Source organism: Haliotis asinina, chromosome 7 (assembly GCF_037392515.1).
Source record: "Haliotis asinina isolate JCU_RB_2024 chromosome 7, JCU_Hal_asi_v2, whole genome shotgun sequence".
Lineage (NCBI taxonomy): Eukaryota > Metazoa > Mollusca > Gastropoda > Lepetellida > Haliotidae > Haliotis > Haliotis asinina.
The window spans coordinates 2,929,062-2,954,024 of NC_090286.1; the positions used below are offsets into that span (position 1 = coordinate 2,929,062).

At 39.5% G+C, this 24,963-nt stretch overlaps 1 protein-coding gene across 11 annotated transcripts in view; it reads left to right on the forward strand.

Annotated features, from left to right (window-relative positions):
* Nucleotides 1-23,560, forward strand: part of LOC137290903 (cytokine receptor-like) — a 95,073-nt gene extending 71,513 nt beyond the window's left edge. For 6 of the 11 annotated variants that reach the window (XM_067822094.1, XM_067822098.1, XM_067822099.1 and 3 more), the window contains 17 exons: nucleotides 8,106-8,258; nucleotides 8,824-9,117; nucleotides 9,709-9,835; nucleotides 10,829-10,843; nucleotides 12,649-12,836; nucleotides 12,978-13,111; nucleotides 13,674-13,836; nucleotides 14,501-14,595; nucleotides 14,943-15,165; nucleotides 15,408-15,565; nucleotides 15,844-16,015; nucleotides 16,562-16,717; nucleotides 17,125-17,280; nucleotides 17,421-17,508; nucleotides 17,841-17,922; nucleotides 18,267-18,371; nucleotides 18,772-23,560. In XM_067822094.1, the coding sequence (XP_067678195.1) occupies nucleotides 8,150-8,258; nucleotides 8,824-9,117; nucleotides 9,709-9,835; nucleotides 10,829-10,843; nucleotides 12,649-12,836; nucleotides 12,978-13,111; nucleotides 13,674-13,836; nucleotides 14,501-14,595; nucleotides 14,943-15,165; nucleotides 15,408-15,565; nucleotides 15,844-16,015; nucleotides 16,562-16,717; nucleotides 17,125-17,280; nucleotides 17,421-17,508; nucleotides 17,841-17,922; nucleotides 18,267-18,371; nucleotides 18,772-19,659 (3,153 nt within the window). In that variant the 5' untranslated portion in view covers nucleotides 8,106-8,149 and the 3' untranslated portion in view covers nucleotides 19,660-23,560. Of the gene's footprint in view, nucleotides 1-4,711; nucleotides 4,729-7,432; nucleotides 7,784-8,105; nucleotides 8,259-8,823; nucleotides 9,118-9,708; nucleotides 9,836-10,828; nucleotides 10,844-12,648; nucleotides 12,837-12,977; nucleotides 13,112-13,673; nucleotides 13,837-14,500; nucleotides 14,596-14,942; nucleotides 15,166-15,407; nucleotides 15,566-15,843; nucleotides 16,016-16,561; nucleotides 16,718-17,124; nucleotides 17,281-17,420; nucleotides 17,509-17,840; nucleotides 17,923-18,266; nucleotides 18,372-18,771 lie in introns of those variants that run through there. The other 5 variants (XM_067822102.1, XM_067822104.1, XM_067822100.1 and 2 more) reach the window with 4 other exon arrangements.
* Nucleotides 23,561-24,963: the final 1,403 nt, after the last annotated feature.

Genomic DNA, 24,963 nt, shown 5'->3' on the forward strand with positions numbered 1-24,963 from the left:
CTAGGATATTGTCTGATGGAGGTAGCCAAGTGGTTAAAGTGTTCACATGTCACACCAAAGTCTCAAGTTCGATTCCCCACATGGGTACAATATGTGAAGCCCATTTCTGGTGGTATTAGCATTAAAAGCAGCTCATTAACTCACTCCCACAGGGTGGTGTGGACATTTTGTTTGACACCGATGAGTTATCAGTCTGCAGATATCATCCCTTTATTATGAAACCAGAACCAAACAGTTCTGTATTAGATTCACAACATGGGTTTTTTTCAGTTTTCATGAACAAATGTTTTTGTGATATCTGCTTCATACCAATCATCAACAATACAAACTGGAAGGGCTGAGACTTATTCAAATTACGTTTAATGTGGACATGATCAGTAATAAGCCCTGGCCACCATTAAACCATTCAATATCCTGAGGTGGGATTTAAACTATGGACTTACACCCAAATATACACCACCTTACCACTTGACCCAACTGGTTACATTGACTCCAAGTCCTGATATAGGAGCTCCAGAGTAGATTGAGATGCTTTATGTGAGCTGTTACCAGGGCTCCAGACCAGGAGTCAACACCAGGAGTATGTACTCCTTATTTATTCAATATGGGAGTATTGGAAAAATGTATGAGCACATGAAGAGTACTGAAAGACGAACAAGTGATACTGGTAAACAATTTGTTCATTATTCGTACAGCAGCTTGATTATGTGACCGTTGGCAAGTCGTTGATGCAAAGTCTTGTTTCTGAAAGAAACTTGTAGTGTCAGTGCCGCCATGTTTACATACATTTTGACCAGTCAAATTTAACCAAGATGATTTGCTGCAGTATGATTCTCAAAACACAAGAGATGGCACAATGTGTTGCTATCACATAAATTCAGATTGGGACACTGCTTGAATTCAGATATGTTCTATATAAGTAATTGATTCTGACACTGTATATCATTGCTGTGGTGTATAGCTGCTGCATTGTCTAAATTATTTCCTACTGTATCTTGCATATTTTTTATCCACACATACGCCAGTACAGTTCTACGTGGAGACCTGTATTATTCTGACAGGATGCTGAAATAGCATCAGTTGATTAAATTGAGTAGAGTCATGTACGTTGGATCACAGATGATCTTTCACTTGCTGATGATATCAAGAATTTCACAAAGTTGGAAAATGAAATCTTTATTCAGACTGACCAAACAAGGTCTAGAACTATTTCTAACAGGGTTGCTAGAGAAATTACAAGACTGTATAATTGTGGGGACACATGGCACCATAGTTTCAGCTGATTCATCTTTTAAAACTTGTTTACATACTGCCAAAAAATCTTGTTCATTCATACATCTGTATATTCTAGAGATGAGTCTAGGGGATGTTATCTTCCATATTGATACAATTTAGGTATGAAAGTATATACATCATGAATTTAAATTCTTTGAAGTTATGATGTCTGATTGTCTTTTACTGAATCACTGGTATATTGACGTTAAATCTGTGCACAGGTGATTGCCATTTCCTGCTTTGTTGACAGAACAAATACACGAAGTACAGTAATCATTACCTCTACAAAAAACATAATGCTAGCAGAGCAGGATCTTGAACTGAAATTATGAATTAACGTCTCTTTATGATATTTGATGGTAAGTTTCTTGATTTCATTTACAAAGTGTTCTTTAACTCCAGCAATGCAACATGGTTTTGACTGGGCAGAACACACAATAAATTATGCTATGCACAGGAAAATTATGATAGCACTTGACCTTTATTCCCAGTTATGTATGACAGGTGTTCAATAGCACCGATGCCATCCCTTGACACCAAGACTTGTGTTATGACAAGGGATGACTGTATTTTTCAGTGAGTTTAGGGAATGGGATTTTGTGATTTCATATTTCACATTAGCATTCAGGTAAAAACAATGTGTGTCTCATTGTTCATGTATAGCTAGTGCTGTGTCACATGACAGCTTCATACATACATAGAGTAAATTTACATGATCCATCAAGGATGAGGAGAGTGCTTGGCATGCAGATGGATGACTGTAAGTATGTCGCTGATGTAGACATAGCAACAGATTTAACATTAATTTCATCAGACAGACTTTTTTACCAAACATTACCATTTTCCTGGCATGACCATAAACATTGTAAAAGCAGTTCCAATATACACAGGGATGAAAATATTTTCTATAAATACTCTGAAAGTTTGTCAGGTTCTTGGGGACTATGATATTGTAAACTGTTGTTAGAGAATGTTGTTTGGGAATGTTGTTAGGGTATGTTGTTTGGGAATGTTGTTAGGATAGGTTGTTAGAGAATGTTGTTTGGGAATGTTGTTAGGGTATGTTGTTAGAGAATGTTGTTTGGGAATGTTGTTAGGGTAGGTTGTTAGAGAATGTTGTTTGGGAATGGTGACCTCATGAATTCCCATAAAGGATAAAACATTCTCATCCCTCTGTATGTATTTGGTTTTGAAGTTGAATCACTTTAATTCAAAGCTGTCAGTGGAAATGGTGTTGACTTTCATACATGGATAGCTCATGAAATATACCTCTCAAAAGACACCCTATTCTTTGATGTCACCAGAGCTATTCTATGTTGGGATAGCGTAGTGGTTAAGGTTTTTGCTCATAAATCTGAAGACTTGGGTTCTATTCTCCATATGGGTGTAATATGTGAAGCCCATTTCTGGTGCCCCCTGCTGTGATATTGCTGGAATACTGCTTATTGTGAAGGAGCAGCTTTGCTAGAATAAACATGTTGACGCTTGTTTGTCTTTCCCAGCATGAGTACTTGAATAAGTATTTCCAAAGTGAATGTTTCTGAAAGCAACATTTAACCATACTCACTCACTGCATTGCTGTGACAGCAAAAGGGACGTCATATGAATCAGATTTCACTAACTTCGTTTGCGTAGTGTGTAGCTCCCAATAGTGTGAAATGACTGGATTATTGGAGATTTTTCACATCTGAGTGTAAACAGATGTTCCATGTGGACATACAGTTATGACTAGGCTGTTGACTTCCAGTGTGTGTTTCATGATATTTGAATATTCCTGTAGACTTTTCATATGCACATAGTATGCATGAAAGTTAAGGACAAATGAGCTTTAGTCACATTAGACAGCTTTCAACCATATGAAAGGTTGAATGTTGTTAGTGAGTTTGTTTTCTTGTTTGGTACTGTTTGAATATTTGTTTTAGGAAGCTGACAGAAAAATCGGATAAGAAAAAACATGACTTGTGCTTGAAGATAATTAAAAGTGGCATTTCTTTTTAGTAAAAATAATTTATCTTTCTATCGCTCTTTACAGAAGTTTTTTTTACTTGCTTGACAACATTAGAATCTATGTTGAAATGTTGCCTACACAGAGTAAATCCATAAAAATAGCTCTGTCTTTGGGTTTTTTTTTGGTTTTGGTTTTTTTTTTTCAGTGTGGCTTAAAACTGAACTCACTCATTGAGTCTTACTTCTATCAAGTAAAATGGCATTTCTGTTGGAAGTCATCAAAGGCCAGACACTGAACTAATCATGCAGGGAAGTAGTGATCAAAGAGAACAATAGACACCTACCGTGACAGATAGAAGTTTACCAAAATACCTGGCACTGACACTAATCACGGTGCAGAACAACAGAGCGTGGCTAATTTGCTCAGTGCCAGGCTATAGACAAACATGACAGCAGGAAAACAATGCTTTCTCTTTGAGCTGTTGTCCATCTTTATTTGTTTAGATAACAAACTAATGAGCAAACTAGTGTTATTTGAGGGAAGGGTGCCAGACAAGGTCAGACACCATTGTTTGCTGGTCAACTCTTCACCTGAGTTTTCTTCACCTGTAACGAGTTTACCTAACCAGTGAAGGGGTTAGCTTGACCAGATACAGCAGAGCTGGTGGATGGGATACAGTAGTGCTTGTGCAAGGGATTTGTTTAACTTGGAGGGATTAACACAGTGTGTTGAACTTGGGAGGAGTATACACTTTTTAAGGGATTATGCAGAAAGGATATTAGCTACTTAGAGCATATTGCAGGGTGAGAAAATATTTTTTTATTTCACAAGTCTTAAAATGCAACATGATAAATTTTAACCAGTGGTGGTCTACAAGGAAATATCACTTGTCCTTCACTATTTTAACACTTTCAGCATATCCTGTCTCATGTTCATTTCTGACCCTGATACTGTAATTTTTTGTTGTGTGATATTTGATGTTGAATATATTTATATTTCTTGGTGACACAGTTTCTTTTTGTAATCCTGATGTTGCTGAATTATATACAAAACATTATTTTTATATTATTATGGAAGACAAAATGATATAAATATGCCTTGTGTCTTGTTATCTTTAAATGGTAACAAATACCTGGATTGATGTTTATGTCGCTACAGGCACACCTAGTGACCTGTGCATTCTCCCAGGTAGTGTTTTCTCAGTATTTCTTGAGTTCCATGAAAAAGCGTGTGTACTGTAGTGACTATGTAGATATCACACTTAAACTAATTACATTTGCAAGTAGTAATGTGATATGCATTATCCATGGAATGTGGGTATTGCCTGGCTGTGTTGAACAGTGAGAGGGGGCCCGGTTGTGATTAGGTTTGACAGCCAGTGTTGACCTGGCTGTGTGGTTGACTGAATCAATCTAGGTCGCGGTGTGACCTTTTATTGCAACATTTCTTCCCAACCGAAACATTTCTATGAAATTTACCACACCTGTACACGTTATGGTGCAAAGGTAAGAATGTCTGGATTAGGGCAGGGTATTGTTCTATGTTGTTCACTGTTGTGTGTGGATTTAATGTCAGTTCAATGACTATCAGATATCAGGCTGTCATGGCAACCGATTGGATAGATATTTTTAAAAATAACGTTTGAGATGATCACTGTGCTGGTTTTTGATCTGTGTGTACACACCAATGGCTCTTGATGAGTGGGTGTGCTGTACTTACACCAGTCCTATAGCAAGCGGATGTGTACTGAGAAGTTTGAAGGTGTACTGACATTTTTGTGTGAGCAAGCCAGTGATATGGTTTATTGTTTACAATATGAAACAACATTTCAGTTTAAACTTTATGAATGTTAGACTACAAAGGTATTCATCACAGTACATACAAGATACTCATGAAATCTTACTCTAAGTCATAGGTCATTGATTGTAATAGGTGTACACTGTGCCTGTATGCCCCTTATTTGTAGCCCTGTACATCTGCGTATAGAGACGTACTCATTTCAGTGAAACTAGTGGTTGACAGTGAACACAATAGTGTGGCCATGGGCATGTGGAGCAGTTGTATAAGTAATTGCATAGATTACTGATTTCTGAGTGGTGTATTTATAGAGAATCTCACCCAAGTGATATCAAATATATCAACACAAGTTGATAAAGTAACAAATTATGACAGTTAAATTATGTTTGCTATATTTTGCTCCTGGAATAATGACCATTTCTTTCATTAATCCAATCTCTCATGCCATGACTGGTCAGCTATAGTAATGTTAAAGAAGCAGGTGCTCTGTAAATATATCTGTGTAGTTTTAGAATGCTACTGTAATATATGACCTGTTAAGGTCGTAACTAAATACATGTCATTTAATTCACCATGTTAGCTGTACCTTGCTCTCATTCCAAGCAGACCCATGAAGGTCCCAGGTTAGAATAGACCTTCAGCAACCCATGCTTGCCATAGAAGAGGCGACTAATGGGATCGGGTGGTCAGACTTGCTGACCTGGTTGACACATGTCATCGGTTCCCAATTGCATAGATCAAAGTTCAAGAAGTTGTTGATCACTGGATTTTCTGGTCCAAACTCAATTATTTACAGACCGCTGACGTATAGCTGGAATATTGCTGAGTGCGGCATAACACTAAACCCACTCACTCACTACTGTAATATACTCCAAACCTGCTGTGCTAGGGTTTGGATCAGAGTGATATTTCCAGGTTGATTTTGTCATTATTATCAGCTGATCACCATGCTGTTTGGGGCACTGGGGTAACCTAGGTGTTCGTTCATCACGCCGAAGACCTGGGTTTGATTCCCTACTTGGGTGTAATGTGTGAAGTCCATTTCTGGTGTCCTCTGTCATGATACTGCTGGAATATTGTTAAAAGCAGCGTAAAACTAAACTCATACGTTCACAGAATCCATACTACTGTAACAGGTTAAGAGTGTGTATATGTGGCCATATGACAGGTTAACATGACAGTTTAAGCCGGTTTAAACTTGGAAAATCAACAGTGAGTTTAGCACTGTGTAACATTCTACTTAGTCACTCTATATTTCCTTCTACTACCACCTCACAGTTGATTTTGACAATCTGTGTCCAAACTACGATCTGGTTTGCCTGATAAACTACATGTGAATTCAGGAGCATTGTGTTGGTTTTTGTCCACTTACCCATAATATACTCAGCCGACCATAGAAGCAAGTAAGGCCTTGTCTGGGAAGTGACACTAGTTGTTTATAAATATTCAGAATATATCCTTGAGCTCTGAAGACATATTTCTTCACATTGAATGTGGAACAGTTTCTGATGACTAGAAAAGTGCATTTCTTTTAGAAAAGATATTGAAGGCTTCTCCACTATTGTGCATCATTGTAAGTGATGTAAATGTCTATGGTTGGGGAGGTAGTCTCACTATCATTGTTATTTCACCAGAAGGAGGTTATTGCCTGTTTTCTAGCACTGCCTGTATTTCATATTGTCAACACTCCATCCAGTGCACATATACATAGAGCCAACACTAACTAAATAGTTTCTTGGTTCAACATACATGTTGGGAAAGTATAGTGTTGATACAGCTTCTTGTTTAAAACCTACATCAAACGATGGGCAGTCAAGATTATTGATTTGTGGGATGAGATTATTTACAATAATTGAAACTGTGATCTTCAACAAAGACTATAACCAGTCTAGCAGGTTTTGGTGGCAAGAGTGTTTATTGGCATACACACAGCATATTGCCTGGGGTGGTTGGGTAATCGGGGATACCGTCACACCTGACCTGTTGCCTTGCACAGCTACAGGCAAGGGTTTTGTTGAAGTTCTTGTGGTTTGTGATGCAGCAGTTTTAGAGACAGGAATGAATAAACAAATTATTTCATCTGGAACTTGATGTTGTGTGACGACACAACAGAGGGCAGGAATATTTGCCTGGTGACAGAATGAAGAAATCCCTGATGGGTGTTTGTAATGTTGAGAGTTATAATGGAAGGCTTTTGAAATTCAGGTGATGTTCAGTTCGGGATTTGTGAAGACTGTGTACAGATGCAACCTTATGCTTGCCGAACATACATGTGAATCGTAACAATTAAATATTTTACAGCATTCTGGTTGTGAAAGATAGTGGGTTGCAATAAATTATCACAATTGTTCATGTGCAGAAAATGTTTTATGAACCTAAAGAAGTTCGAGGTATTTTAGAGACACTTCAATCACTATGTTCAGACATAGTTTTCCAGGACAATCTTGCTTGTAAGCTCTGTCTAAAACACTCGCATATTTGATGCTGCAGTTTTGTTCAGTAGTGACACAATATGTTGACCTATACATCCTTGGGGACAGGTTCCGCTGTTTGCCATAGTATGGATCATGGCACCTGGAGTAATGCTCAGTGGTCTTGTAATGGAGTTGCGTAATGATGTCGCTGTGTGATGTCACGGTTGCATCATCCTTGGTGTCTTGCAGCTAAATCGTTAGCAAATAGCTGATGCAAAGTGAGAAAATGTTTATTATCTCTTGTTTTGATCACACTGTGAGATCAGGGATGCTACTGTCACAGATCATGGTATGTCTGCATGTTCCCATCATTGTTCATTCACACACCTGCAGATGTGTCAGGGTTTACTCATCATGGTACATTCACATATTCATATAATGTGTATCATGTATGTACTTGAAATTGATCAAGTCTAATTTGAAATCTTCCACTCCAAGACTCCTAAAGTGTGTAACTAAATGAGTCATTACTGCTCACGTCATTCAAGTTGACTGCAGACATTTCATTCATTTTGAAAGAGGGCAGTAACAGGGCAAACCCAAGGACAGGTATTCTACATATGACATGACTTTAGCATGAACCAAATTCAGAATGTTGTATTTCATTGCAGGTATAGTGTTATGTGCATGATGTGACATTCAAGATGCTGCTGCGATGTCGTCGTCGGCCATGTTGAGACAGCCAGCGACGTTGGTGGTGTTCTTCCTCTCCCTCGGCCTCCACCTTGCCACCAGCACCGCCTTCATCTTCGACAGCAGCGGAAGTAAGCATCTCCTCAATGTTGAAGAATTAACCATCAAATACCAACTTACTTGTATAAGAGTTGGAAGGAACGCTCAATATATCAATGCTTCTGTTGAAATGCTGATGGTAGATTTTATGTTGACCATTCTGAGGAATTGCTTGTGTACAGCTGCCAGTAACACGACAGTACAGCCTTACACAACCAAGTGAGTAGCTCTCCAGGCTGTGGAGAATATTAGTAAGTATATGGAATAGTGGTCCATGGTTTGGAGACCCGTGAAGAATAGGTGTCTTCAGCAACCCATGCTTGCCGCAACAGGAGACTATGCTCGTCATAAGAGGCGAATAATGGGATTGGGTGGTCAGACTCGCTGACTTGATTGGCACATGTCATTGAATCCCAATTGCACAGATTGATGCTCTGCAAATTTTCTTTGGATTGCTGTTTTCTTCGATTAAGCAAGTAACAGTAAATTGTAGCTTAAGTTAAATGATTATTTGCAGAAATCAAGTTATTGTTTACACAGCTACTGTAAACACTCAAGGATCCTCTGTTATGAAGTTTACATGTGTGTTTGTTACAGTTGTCCGGCCCAAGAACCCGTATAGTTTCATTGGCGATGTGCTGAACCTGACTTGTAACGTGACCGACCCCAAAATCAGCGGGAATGTATCGGGGTACATGTACTTCACAAAACAGTTTGACAAAGAGGAGCGAGCACTGCCCCTGCACTATGTCCGGATACTCAGTACTCGCAGTATCCGACTGGAGTATCCAGTGGAGTCTGACAAACAGCAAGGGTCATACGTCTGCCACCTCAACAACACCGAGGATGGAACCCCTATGGTGCTCGGCAGCCAGTACGTCACTGTGGACTGTAAGTGCCATCAAGAAGCATGTAGTTGTCTTCACCTCAGTCATAGGGGACATCCAAGCCCTGTCATCTTGGACACTTTAATTCACAGTGCAGAGTTGTTCCCCTTACTTGTGCTAGACTATGTATTGTAAGTTTGATTTCCACATAACTGTAACACAGTTCAGAGTGGGGATCCAGATATTATAGATTTTAGAGTGTGTGAGGGAGTTTAGTTTTATGCTGCTTTTTGCAATATTCCAGCAATATCTTGGCAGGGGGCCACCAGAAGACACCAGCCTTCACACATGGTACCAATGTGGGGAATCAAAAATGTCTTCAGCAAGACCAGCAAATGATGTAACTACTAGACTACCTTACCCTCCCGTTATGTATGGTTTGTGAGTTTGTTGGCATTAGCCCAGATCTTCCCAAGAATCACCTCAGTTTGACACCACCATGTCGCCATGCTAGTGTATATCGACCAAGCCGTCAGGCTTTGCTCTAACAATCTTGTACACTAAAATATTGTTCAACATCAGACAATGAAAATGAGAAAAGTTGAACAGACATGCTATTTTTTTACTGACTTCATATGATGTCCTGTTTTGGCAGACCGAGCTATGGCAGTGAGTGACATCAACTGCTCCGTGTACAACTGGGAGAACATGACTTGTAAATGGGACCTGGGGAGAAACTACGTCAACAAAAACTTCAACGTTCAGCTTGTGTGGGCCATAATGTAAGTAGGTCCTTCTCATCCATGTCTCACATTTAACACTGTAAGCAGTCCTATGCTTGCCTTGGTGCTCAGGGCCTAACTCCACCTCATCAGACAGGAGGGAAAGCATGGTGTTGCAGCTTCAGGTGGTATTTGCATTGATGCTGTGACATGCTGGGGCTGAGGCTGGGGCTGGGGCCGGGGCCGGGGCCGGGGCCGGGGCCGGGGGCGAGGCTGGGGCTGAGGCTGAGGCTGGGGCTGAGATCTGAACACACTTCAGTCACTTGATGCCAAAACCTCAACAAGCTGGGTGTCATGTTTACAGCTTCTATGAAACATTATGTGCATGAGGATTATGTTGAGTTTTTGCTATTAGGGGCTTTCAGTAACATTATATATTCAAGTTTTGGTGGAATATTGTCTCCTTTTACATTCTCAGATATTTGTTTGAAACATACAAGTTTCTGTTCTACAAATGAGCATCAGATCACATGTCTTGAGGCTTATAAGTGGTGACAGACATTTAGATAAGTTTTGTATGTGGATTCATGGTGAATTCACCATAAACAGTTTGATTTTGATTTGTTGGTGTACAACTTTGAAAAACAACAACTGGTGAGTACTTTTCCAGTGGAGCCATTTCTATGGGGAACTCACTGTACAAAGGAAGACATGCTGGTAGTAACAGCCATATACATTAACCTATCTGGGAAAAGTAACTAACACATCACCAAAACAACATGTTTAGCATAACTGTTTTAAAACGTGTTATAATTGGTTTACACATACATAACACACTCCACCAAACCAATAATCCATGTTAAATAGCCTGAGAAAATATCATTGTGTATGATCAGACGTAAATCAATGTGTATCAGTGACTTCGGATCCTGAGGCCTGTTGTTCACTATACCAGAATCTGCTATCTACACACAGACTACACAATACTGGTACACGCTTCATGCAGTCCATCTGTTTGTTATATCTAAGTGGTAGTTTAATACATTTTTACAGACCATTTAAAGACTGGTATGTATTTGGACCTGTTCAGCTGCTTGTAATATGCACCTTCAAAACGCTTGACCCATGTGCCAGAGTTTTAACTAACATGTTGATATATCTTTTTAATACCTGCTTTTGCAGCTTTTGTGTTGAACTTCTTTTGAATGCCTACCTTGCTTGTGTAGGGACAGACACGTGGAAGTATAGATCTTTCAGGTTACAACTGCTAAGCGACACTGACTAGATGATATCTAGTGATATCTAGTACTTTCCCCAACATCCAGTATACCTAAAACATGAATAGCTTGGGGTATTGTAGTGCGGATTTCAGTCTCTATAACATGTCTGTTGGAATCCGATAAGTGAGTGAGTGACTTTAGTTTTATGATGCTTTTAGCAATATTCCAGCGCCCCTCGAACCAAGTAAACTGGGCCAGCTATATGCAAGCAATGCATCACATCTGAGTCAACTAAATGGATAAAGTGGTCAGATTCAAGTGGTTAGACTCATGTCTGTCTAAGCAACGAAAATGAGAATGTCTTGTAAAATTTTCACAAAATACTAAATATTTCCACGGTTATTGTTGTGATACTGGTGAGTTTTAACCCAATCACTCAGTGAAAAGTAATGAGGGAGGAGTAAGGCTGTTGGATCCTATATTTTCATTAAACTGCCCAACAGGAAACAACTGAGACAGCGTGTGGACCATCAACAATACGTGTACTTCAATTCATAGCCCAATTGACCTGTTGTGTGTGTTACTCAACTGTCTATGTCACTAAGATTCAGTGTGTCTCACCAACATCAAAACACAAATGCACTTAGTTTCCCTTAATTAGTGTTTAAATGCAAATGTCTGCTCAGTAGTAATAATACAGTCCTTGTTGTAATTTTCTGAAATATTTATGGATTAGAATTGTTGTTTGCTCTTTGAACACTTCTCTTTGACAAGTTTCCCAGCATTTCTTTTGGTGGAAGGTAGCTTGTACTTGTTTGAGCTTTGAGACTCCATACAGAGTTTTTGTTCCACTTGATGGGTAGTGTTCCGTTGAACAAGATAGTTCACATTCCATTACACGTGATGACTTGATGTTTAATGAAACTGTTACATTGTTTCTTGTGTTGCAGTTCGACTGTTTGAAGATATTATTTTAATTTGTACGCTTTCAGTTCACTGCCCTTGAATTAACACAATCATAACGATCATTTAATTCTTTTCAGTAACTAAATACTCATGTCATTCAATTCACCATGTTAGCTGTACCTTGCTCTCATCCCAACCATCTTTTGCTCAACGTAACGTAGTTGTGTTTGTACTATGGTGCAGGGGTCTTCAGTTGGTAGGAACAAAGACACAGGTTTCAACATGTCAGGTGGTATTCCAGTTAACATCACTTCAGTCCCTTGCTAACCTCCATCCCTCCCTCATGTGTCCTTCCATCCATCTGCTATCCCTCCCATCCTGTCCATCTCTACTCATCCTTCCATCTTGCCGTGATCACTCCTCAATAAAGTCCATCCCTCCATACATCCTCTGTATCATCCATCCATCTTCTGTCATTTTTCATTATCCATCCTACCATTTCTCAAAGTGTCATTCACTCTTCTATGACTAATCCCTCCTTCCATCTCACTGACTTTTCTGTCATGCTTTAGTCTGTCACTCATCTTCATACCTCTCATCAATCCACCCATCTATTTAGCATTCATCTATCATCCATCAATCTATCTAGCACTCATCCATCTATTATCTTTTATCAGTTATCCATCAATCCATTCACAATCCACTGTATGGTTTGGTTGTTCATCTGTGTTTCTCTGTGTATTCCAGGGAGGGCCAGTTTGACTGCCCCCACCCCACGAAGACCTCCTGCAGCTGGAGGAAGTTTGACGGCAGGGACTCCTTCCATGCGGGCATGATCTACTACATGAGTGTGATTGTCACCACCAGAGACAGGGCCAACAAGACAATGAGCCGTGCCCAGTCTGATGTGTTCACAGTTGACACCAAGATGATCGGTAAGTGCTCACTTTCAGTCCTTCTGCCCAATTAAAACAAACAGGATAAGTGAGATTGGTTATGCAAATAGGTTGTGGCATGATGAGCAGAGAGTTGTGCCATGATGAATCCTCACTTTAGATGCTGTTTTGATTTTGCAGTGAAGCCAGCGCCAGTGTCTAACTTGACCTTGATGGACAAGAACAGCACCTGCCTGTCCCTCAAATGGCAACACCCAAAGCCTGCCAGGAACATGATGTATCGACTGCGTGTGTGGCAGGGGCAGAAGCAGCAGGTGAGGAAGTGGACACTACCCTCCAGTTGATGTCTTCCTTAGGTGGCATTTAGAAGCTAGTATGATGAAGAGGAACACTTTTATGGATAGACAACTTCTTTGTTGCAGTGGATGCAACATTTTGGTGTAGGTCTTAACACCGTCATTTGCTTGATAATGGTGTCAGAATCTACACCAAATATCACATCCACTGCAATAAATAAGTTGTCTGTCCGTAGAAGTGTTCCACTGCCCCATTTGATGGTTTCACAATTTTGCAGTCCATTACATTAAAATGAATTTGTGAAGCTAATTTGTATTATATTGGCAGATTGATATGCATGATGTTACAATTTTTTAATGTTTTACAAGGACATGTCTGAGGAAGCTCTCTTCATGAGTGGGAAGAGGTCATGTACAATTTCTTGATTCAAATTAACAGTGACATTTGTTTTCTTTGATCTTTGTAGTTGTGTCTCAGTTTTCAGTGAATAATTCAACAACAACTGAGTGGTATCTGATTTATTTTAATGTTATTCAGTCTACACTTATGGACCTGTATTTGCTGTTTTTATGATTGCAGACATACTACCAGACGCCAGAGAGGAGGAAGGTTATTTGTGGACTTCACCCAGCCATGGACTACGTGCTGCAGGTGTCGTGTATCCCCATCCCGGAGGGTCACCTGGAGCCCCATGGCACTCACAGTGAATGGACCTCTATTGTGGAGAGAACACTAGAGGATGGTGAGATATTCACATTGTATAAAACTATTATTCTCTCAGTATTCCCCATGGACTTGAGCGGTGTCCTGTCCATTGTGATGGCTGCTGGATATCAGTACAGCAACACCACATTCATACTGCATGGAGCAGACTGGTGTGGCAATGAGGTTGGACTACTTGACTCCAGCAGGGAGGGTTTGTTCTCTTGTATTGCTAACCACCCATGTTGAAATTAGTCTTCAAGAACCCATGCTTGTCGTAAGAAGCAACTAATGGGATTGGGTGGTCAGACTCTCTGACTTGGTTGACACAGTCATGCCATCATATCCGATTTGCGTAGACTGATACTCATGATGATGTTGACTGGCACCCATTTCTAGTGTCCCCCGCCATGATATTGCTGGAATATTGCTAAAAGCCGTGTAAAACCCAAACTCAGTCAGTGATTACTGTTAATTATTCCTCCATCTATATTGCTGAATACTGTGTTAAACAACTAACCAACCAACCTGTAACATGCTGTTGAACAAACTCTCTCTTGCTTTCATCTCAGTCTTGGAATAACTTGCATCATAGCTAAAATTATATCCAACCCATCTCAAAATGTTCTCAGCGGATTTGTTCATGTGATCTGGATAAAATATATCCTGCCTTGGATACACTCTAGTGCTTTACTGTTCTTCAGTGCCAAGTGGTGTTCCTGGTGTTGAGATCAGCAGCTTCAGATACCACAGGTGCAGCTCTCAGACCTCAGACTGTGAGGTCACCATCTACTGGCAGGTATGTACAATAGAGTTCATTAGCTTATCCATGTTCCGACTCGTGAAGGCCCAGGTTAGGGTGTATCTTCATTAACCCATGCTTGTAAGAAGAAGTGGGTTAACTGGGTGATCAGGCTTTGGTTCAGACTCGATTATTTACAGACTGCTGCCATGTTGCTGGAATATTGCTGAGGTTGGCATAAAACTAAACTCACTTACTCACTATCCATATTCTAACTACAAAAAAAACAGTGATTGATATTATGAACCCTAGTCCACATGTCGATTGTTTGAGGATGGGCAGTTAGCGGAATCAACGAACCTTGTTTTTATTTAAGTACTCACTTAAATTTTCCTTAACAACAGCCAGTTCCAGAAATGGAGTGTAATGGGGAGATAACTGAGTACCAAGTTACACAAATCGACACAGAATCAGGACAGATGCAGGAGTTTGAGGTGGAGGGGTCAAACACATCACTTGACCTCTGGGTCAAGAAGGTCAGACAGTACTTGATCAAACTGAAGGCCAGGACTCGGGTTGGCTATTCGGAACACTACGCATCCATGGTGATTCCAGCATACCAGTACAGTAAGTCGATGAATTCAGTATCAACTTCCATTGGAAAGTAGAGACTTGGACTTTTCAGACTACAGATAAGTAACTGTCAAATGATTAAGCATAAAATTTATTGACATAAAGAGGAAGTCAAAATAATTATTTGAAACTGATGATATTGTTATGTTTTAGATGTTTATTTAAAATCGTTATTTATTACTGTTTTTTGTATTGACAGTACAGGAATGTTCATGTTGTCCCTTGACCTGTTACAGAGTTGCCTCCCCCTACCGACATCTTGGTGGAGGCCGCCGGTTCTATTCTGCACATCAGCTGGGGTCCCCCAGAACTTACCCAGAACTCCCCCGCAGGGCAAATTCTTGGGTACACACTGTACTACTGTACAGGCTCCAAGTTCACATACAAATGTGTGGTAAGTCTTTAATTTCACTTTGAAGAATTCAAGCAGAAATATTATCTGGCAGAAGAAATTTGAGTGTTTATAATTGATATGTTTTAGTCCAAATAAATGCATTTGTACCTGTAGGCCAATGACAGATTGAGTGATTTGAGTTTGATAACATTCTAGACAGTTTTATCATGGCATGTATGCTTGATATTGGACATGTTAAAGAAGTGATGAAGCCTATGTATGAGATTGGAAACAACAGTCAGTGAATCCTGACTTCACAGACGTTTTGCTTGTTCCAGGACAACATTCAGTGGCTGCCTTTCACCACTGACCAGATGGCATTTGATTGGTCAGTGCCCGATGGAAACCTTGACAACAAGATGGTAGGCATCTCAGCTGAGATGGAGATGTCCAATGAGGTGTTCAGCAGTGGAATTATGTGGAACACATGTGTGTATCAGAAGCGAAAGAGTGAGTACCAGCCAGAAAGTGATTGGAAGGAATTAAACAAATGTACATTGCAAGTCTTGTAACATGAAAAGAGGAAGTCTGGTTACTAGTCATGAGTGAGTGAGTTTAGTATTATTGCACACTCACGAATATTCCAGCTCTGTGTCTTATTAATATCTTAGTGTGGACCAGGCAAGTCAGTGATCAACAACATGAGGATCAATCTGTGTATTTTGGAACTGATAATGTGTGTCAACCAAGTCAACAAGTCTGACCACCTGATCCTGTTAGTCGCCTCTTACCACAAGCATGGGTTACTAAAGATAAATATTTTAACCCGAATCTTCATGGGTCAAAATAAGTTGTGAAGGTGATGCCATGTAAACATGTAAAAAAGAACATGTCTGATGATCATATAGGAGTAACACATTTATACTGTACCCACTCAGTAGGTAACAGGATTTCCCTGAAGCTTGGGTGCAGTATACAGTTGGTGTCATGATAAACATGAAACTCAACCTGACATAACATCTTGACCACATTTTCATTGTATCATTAAATTTTCAGAGCCTTCCACTCCACAAAAGGTGCATTTTTCACCTGACCAGCCAGACAACGGTCTGCGTGTGGTGTGGCAGCGGCCAGACTGTTCCCAGGATGAAGCATACATCACACACTACCTACTGTCATACTGCACCACCAACAGTCAGGGAGGATGTGCAGGTAACCATGGAAACCCCCAAAACAACAGGATTGTTGTCACTACATAGTTTGAATGTCTGAACTGGTAAAGTTTACATGCAGGTCTGGAATGCAGGTGGAATTATTTCTAAATAGTTGTTTAGAAATTATGCTTTATTCTATAAGCAACCTTGTAATATTGTAGGAAACAGTTCAAACTTACCTCCCATCATTCCCTGTCAAAAGTAAAGGGGCAAGGTCTCCTTTTGTATCCCATTATGCCTGAAGTTGGCATGCATTTACTGAAGTTTCTTATTTCAGTTATTTATTGTTTAACCATAAAGGTATTGTTAGTGACATACAGGTCATCGTGACAAAAATCTCCTTATTTTTATCATGCAATTATAATGACAGCAGATCACATCTAACTGTCTGTATGTATTTTTCAGGTCCCACAGTGAACCAGACAGTGTCTAACAAAGATATGACCTACATGATCAAGGATCTCTCAGCTGGTGTGAAGTACAGGGTGACACTCCGAGCAGTGTCCAGGACAGGGGAGGGGCCAGAGAGTGAACCCATCACTCAAGTGGTTGTTAATAGTGGTGAGGAATGCTTTACAAGTACAAGTTGGAGTGATGACAAGACACTTCCATCAGAACTGATTCAGTTTCATTTTTGTACAATATGTTTCCAGTCAAACTGGAGTCCTTTTGAATTCAGAGCAATTTCTTTCCATTTCTAGACCTGAACCCTGGTGAGATGGTTGGTGTGCTGTTTGCCTGTCTGTTTGTCTTGCTGCTGATCATCATCGTTATCATCTTCTGCATCAAGTGAGTAGGGCAGATTACACTTGGTTGGTGTGCGGTCGGTGTGTCAGTCAGAAGTTTGTGAAATAAAATGTTAAGTGTTAAAGCAAAAGGTTGTTTAATGTGTGTAAAATACATTAAGATGTGGGACTGTATGGCACCACAGTTTATGCATATTTCAAGTCAGTATTTTATTACTGAATGTGAAACTGAAATTACAGATCAGATGCTTACTGAATCTAATAGAACTATTCATCAATTTTGATTGCTGTCTTATGAGAATTATATGTCAACCTTGGGTGAATTGGGTGTCTTTGAAATCATTCCTTTGGTTAATAAATAGTTTTCCTTTTCAGGAAAGTCCACAAAATAAAGAAAGGTTTCTACATGCACGTTGACATTCCAAGTTTGGCAACATTACCTCCACTGAGAGAAGGAGTAAGCCACATGCCTTGTTTGTTTGTTTGTTGTTTGTTGCAATACTCAGCAATATTTCAGCTGTCAGATGGCAGCCTATACATGTTTAGGTACATTCTGATTATAGGGAAATGTCCTTAATTATCCTGTATGTTGCTGGTGACTCCAGTGTTGAGCAGATGGTCATATTGGAACTCTGGTGTAAGGGGAGACAACTCTCCATTCCAGTGAAAGAAAGTATGCTAGAACAATAATGTTGCAAATAATAAGTCATTGAAATTTTCAACCAAATTTATAAGTAAAGTGTATGTGGGAAATAAACACTGAAAGTAGGTTCAAATCTAACCACCTGTATTTGTGTGAAGGATCCGCTCCATGATGTGTCCCGCCACTACCCTGGACGGCCCCTCCCTCAGGTGCCCTCTGCCACCTCCCACACAGGACAGGATGATGGATACTCAAGCGCTGATGTAAGTGTAGACAGTTTCATGAGGGTCCAAGAGAAATGTTTTCATCTTTGAAATGCCAATTAAAACAGTAACAGCAAATTATGTTCAAATCTACAGATCTAGGCCCTGAATCACTGAATGCAGTAATTGATCCTTGACAGTTGTGTTACAGGGTTTGGGTAACAATGATAGCAAGTAGTTGTCCAAGTAGTTGTCAGAGATTCTAGTTGTCAGTTACAAGGCAGCTTGGTGAACCCAGGGCATATTAACAAGTTGCGTGGCTTTATAGCTCTTTACAGCTTCAATATTTTAGTTGTAACAAATTTTGGGGGGTAGACTTAACATGTATACTTCGTTTGGGGCATTTTGTTATGTATACCAGTGTATAGAGATATTATATCTTGTTTGTGTTTTTTATCAGACTGATCCAAGTTTCGACCCACATCGATATGAACCAATATCTAACACAGGAAATAACAACAATAACTCTACCAAGAGGAATGTGAGCGTCTCCTCCGAAACAGCTCTTCTTACCAACATGGAGCATAACAACGAGGAGGAAGGTAAATGTCAGCCATACCAGGTCACACAGCTGAGCAAGATCCATGGACCTGATACTTCCTCTCCCACAGGAAGACCATCAGGGAAACGGTCCAAAAAACCGTATATTAAGAAATCAAGATTGCCAGACAGAAGTGGAATTTCTGAAAGGAGAGAGAATTCTGTGGCTAGGGTAGATAACTCTGTAGAGAGGGTAGATAACTCTGTTGACAGTTATTTACAGGCGGACATGACAGAGGAGTCAACTGGATCAAATTGTCTGCCAGACTCAAGGTGCAATCAGGGTCTTCCATTTAGTGAACAAAACAATCTTCATATTCCTCTACAAGATGCTCATGTTGGGTTTGCGTTGACCCCACCTCCACAGGCAGGGCCCCCTCCTCCACCTGCCCCGCTCCCTGGGAGCCATGTGATGTATGTGCCCTCACCACCCCCTAGTAACAGTTCATCCTATATTACAGATGTGACAGCATTAATGCGACCATTTGACAATAGCTTAGAACAGACACCAGACACTGCCCTGTATAGCAGGATAGGGAGTGACGGAAGCTCCTCCCCTCCCCTCCATCAAGGGTATGTGCCGTATGACCAGGCTGAGGCAGTGGGTCACACCCCGTTTCAAACAAGCACCCCACAGGCAGATGCCTCGATGGCGGTCAGGCCGCTCAGTGAATACATGAAGCATCTTCCCCTTAGCTACTATGAGGAACCACAGCATGACCAGAATGGTCCGACAACAGAACTGTGATGTCAGTGTTAATGTTATTGGTTATATTACTTACTGGAGATGATCTGACCCCAGAATAAGGAGTGAGCCAATCAAAAGTAGAGACGTGCAGTAGCCAATCAGCTCATAGTGTTTGAATGAGCCAATCAAAAGACAGCAAGGGAGAGAAGGTGATAGCCAATCAGAGAGATGTCTTGTCTGACCAATGACAGAGCACTGATGAACAATAACAAAAATTTAGAAGTGCTATGAAAATTATTATTATCATATGAAGTTATTTATTTCCATAGGATAAACTTCAGTGTTTTCAGCACGTTCTCTCAGTCCTGGATATGATCTTTCACAAGACTGAGTTACGATCTCCATCAGGCTTTTGACTGTCATGTACCTGTTTGCTCCATGTTACTGATATGAGTGAAAAGAGAAAATGTCATTTCATTGAGAATTTTGTTTTCATTCTCTTCAAATATGAAAAGATGAATATAGTTGTAATAATTTTGACATTCCATGCAAGCTGGATCAAGTGTCATTGTTGCATGCATCATTACTGCACAGATGATGATACATATTGCAGTCCTTCCTGTGAAATATTATAGTCCTGATTCTGCAAGTGCAGGTGCATGCATGCGCATTTAACAATCTGTGATCGAGTTAAAATCCCAGAAGCACACAAGGTAATTTATGCCTAAACTTTCATCAACATGTTCTTGGGTTTGAGAGTGACACTCAGTGAATGAAATTTAACTATATTGTACAGCGAAGCCTGCACCCATTTTCAGTGGCACTGTGGATCCTGCTGTCAACATCAGCACTCAGTTGCAAGTCTTTGTTGAAATACAGGATTTGAGTCAAATACTGGCATTTTACAGGAGTCGTGGTGATGTAGGGGTTTCCTGCCAGGTTCAGTTGTTCATGTGTTTGAATCTCGAATTAACCCCCAAGATTTACTTGGACCATGCCCAAGATGTTTTCTCACACAATCTGAGAACTTCATATATACAACTACTGCAGTAAGGTACAAATAAAACATTATTTATGTTACGAGTAGCTTCGTCAGTTATTGTTGTTCTACATGTCATCTTAGAGAAGAGGTTCCTGATATTTATAAGTGAGAACATTTCAAGGAATGTCATGGTCCATTTCGGTCCCTCATTCAGCTATTGCAATCAGTCAGGATCAATCTGTGGACAATTAGTGTTTTGTAAAGTCATGAACTGTTTTTGTCTTAAGGTCAAAATATTCTTTGTGCCATCAGTTCAAAACATGTTATTATAAGAAAAAAACAACAGAAAATAATATATGTAGTATTGTTGAGTGTCTACAGGTGGTCTTTTGTTTTGCTGTTACAAAATATTGATTTAAGAATTTTGTGAGGGAATTGTAAGGGTGTGCTTTTGAAACAAAGGGATAAAGTGATACAGTATTTAGCTTCCTCATGACTTGTCAAAATGTCAGCAAGTATGTTTCATTCCTGTTTTAGATGTTTTTTTAAGAAATATCTTGCCTCAAAGTATGTGTATATATATATATTTTTTTAATATATATTTTTTTGATATTTTACGTTTCAAGGATGGAAGATCTCCATACAGGTTATGTATTCTTTCCATTTGAATTCAGTCAGGTTTTCTTTTGTAAACATTTGTACATACATATCTGTACATAATTCATTGTTCTTACTGATCAAATCTTAGGATCAACTTTAGGACTCCACACTTGTATATATGTAGCAATGTAACATTACATTGTGATTGTTCATTTGTCAAAATAAGTGCTTTTTGCTCAAGAATTTGATTCTTGAAGTTGGTGTGTCTGTATATACAATTCAAGTTGTATTTAATCTGTGTAAATCAAAATGTATTGTCCCACATTTCTATAGAGAAATACACATTCAGTGTTGCAGCGACTTATGAAATGAACTAATATGTGGCTCTTAGTATGGCCATTTACTTTATTGCACTACCATGACACTCAGTAGTCTAAGGCACTGACGTTTACTTGCTGAGTTGCCTCCCTTAGATGTGTCATCGTTGGAATCCGAAATTCATATCATGATTCTTGGTTCACCAGCACCATTGCTGTGACTGGGTTTCACCCGACGGGGTTTCACTTGATTGTCTTCAGCCTGCATCATTTGTGACTTCTTCAAATGTTGAAACAAAAATATAAAGCATTTGGAACTGCTTTGGAGTGGTTTATGAAGAGTCTGGGGGTCAAATTAATAGTGATTAATAGATATATCAGACAAACAGCTGCCTTACCTTGTCATAGTATCACTTGCTACCAGTCACACATTTGCCAATCTCCCTGTGATGTTCTTGTCCATGACATTAAACAGTGTACTCTCAACCAAAACCAAGTCCCAGCAAACCTCATCGCCTCTCAGGTAGTACAAGGCATGGAACATTTTTGACATCAGTCTGGCTGACTGCTTATGTCAGATTTAGGCCAGGATCACAGCTCTTCCCTTTTTTCTCAGACCTTCCTGGAATAGTTCTCTGTCCATGGGAATGACGTATCCTGTGCCAAATGACTCCTTTGAAGCTGATTATTGTGTCCCAAATTCACCCTAATAAATATGCTAATGTTTCTAAATGAGTCAACAACAGAGCCCCATTTTGTAAATAGACTGTAGTGCTTTGATTAAACTAAACTTAACTAAACTTCACTCACTCACTCCATGTCCAAACGCGAAACGTCTTGCCAGGCTTGAAGATACTCACAGCTACTTCTCTCTGACATCCATGACATGTACAACATGGTACAGCCGCATGTGATCATTTTGTGCCAGACTTTTTCTCCATACTGAATTTTTCCATGCACAAATCCTGCACTGTTTGTGATGATGCTCCACCCATTGATCCATCTCAGTATCATGTGTTCACATTGCCTTGCTGCAGAGTTCTCATACCATTAAATGTGTATTGTTAAGAAACCATGAATCATGTGAACAAAATATTGTATATGGCAAAAGTGTTTCTTTGCAACGACACATACTTTGGGAGAAATGCAATGTTTCTTCTTGAATTGTTTTCAGTCATTAATGTTTTGCGGGCTTTGACTGAAGGGGAGGTAACTTCCTCTGTAGAGTTATTTCCTTTGAAATACTTATGCTGTTCATTCTGACTCAACAACCAAGGTTTGCCTGTACCAGAACTAAACATGTACTGAAATAGTCATGGCTTGACTACATTACTTTCAATTATTCCACAATAGGCTGATAACATGAACTGAAATATTTTGGTTGAAAAACAAAATGTCATCTTTAAATATTTTTTTATGGCTTAATATTTACAATTACATATCTGTCTTGTGTTTTAATCTTTGGCTATTGACTAGAGACTAGAGAAGGTGGTTCCTGGCTTGATAATGGTGAAAACAGTGCATGTTCATGTAAATCTGTGTTGAAGTATGGAGATTTTAAGGAAATACGTACATGATCATTCCAACATTCCTTGGCTAGTTCTGATTCTCAAATTGAAATAATGAACATGCAGTCTTTTAATATATTTCTTTTAGTTTCATTGTCACATCAGGCTTAATGCTTGAAGGTCAATATCTGGGACTCCCAAGCTACCTTTTAATTATGCTTTTGATAAGATTTTCTTTTACAGAAATTTCATATTTTTCTATGCTTGTTATGAGGTTGAATCAGAATTGAAGAATTGGTTCCCCAAACTACTCATTCTCTCATATGGTTTTGCTTTGATTATTTCTTCAGCTGATTTTCAGCTTTTTCTTGCTTTACTCTGGTTGTGATTTGTACAAACAATGGTTGTGAATATTAAACTCTGTTGCGATCCTGACAATGAATTCCTGTTGTCTGTCTGTCTGTCTGTCTGTCTGTCTGCTGGTTGTGATGACGCTCATGTTTGTGTGGTCCCATCACTTTTATATATCATTGTTGAATAAACCTTTAAGACAATCTCCATGTCTGTTGTTATTCTGATGGCCAGTGTTGTATGAACCACACAAACAATTGGTTCAGCTGATAGAGGCACCTTGGCAAGTTTCATCAATCGTTATGGACTTCATGACAGCCACAAAAATTTGAGTGAGTTTAGTTTTTCTGCACGAAGCAATATTCCAGCTATATGGTGGCAGTCTGTAAATAACTGGGTCTGAACCAGACAATCCAGTGCTTTATAGCATGAACATCAATCTATGCAATTGGGTTATGATGACATGTCAACCGAGTCAGTTTAGCAGTTTATTTCCCTTCAGAGAACCAGAGAGTTATGATGGGCCAACTTGTAGATGAAGGGAGCAGGTTCCTTTAGTGTGAGGCTCAGAATTTACCAGTATCCATCCATGTGAAATATCACAAGTATACAACAATGAGGTAATGAGGACAGCCATTATTTCCTCCATGTAAATCTGACAATATATTGTACAAAAGGTAAGCCAAGTTACTGATGTTACACACTTTTACTCAAATAAGGTAATAGGTATTAATGTATTATAGGGAGTATTGTGTCACCTTTGTTAAATCACTGATCAATCATCTACCCTACTGGCTATATTGAGAAGTGGGTTAGGTTTCGGTTGGAGGTTTACAGATGTACTGACATCAGCTGAAAGTAGACTGTGACAAGTCCAAGTTAAATACTAACTGGGTACCAGAACCCCAGTTGTCGGACCTTACTCAGGTACCCACTGTAAGTCTCAAGAGTAGGGTAGCAAGTGTCCTATTTGGAATAGCCAAATAGACCTCTGGCAAAAAGTGTTTGAATCATGTACACTGAAGTTGTCCAAAGAATTTGATTACTCCAAAAGAAATACTGCATGTACAGTGAGAAAGAGTATAAAAAATAGCAACATATACAGTGTAGGCATGGAGCCTTTATGTTAGTGTCATTGAACATTACATCATGACTAACACACAGCTGTCATTCCAGCCCCAATTTCTCGAAACAAACTTTACTAAAATTTCACTATAAATTTGAAACAGCCAAATTTGTAACTCGACTGCATTTCTTAAATAAAAAAAGCCCCAACAACTTAAGTAATTTAAGTAATCATCAACTCAAATTGTCTCCAATGTTTGAGGTTAATATTGATTTCAGTTCATTCTGGAAATTGCATTTTGTCTAATTTGAGTAAAAACTCTAACTTAAGTCAAAACTCAGACCTAAGTTTGTTTTGAGAAATCAGGGCCTGGTTGACCATGTGATATGATACCTCAAAAGATCCAGGTTACAGTAACCCAGGTTTGTCGTAAGAAGTGTCTAAAGGGATCGGGCGGTCAGGCCCCTGACTTGGTTGACACGTGCCATTGTATCCCATTTGCATAGAATGATGCTCATGCAGTTGATCATTGGATTCTCT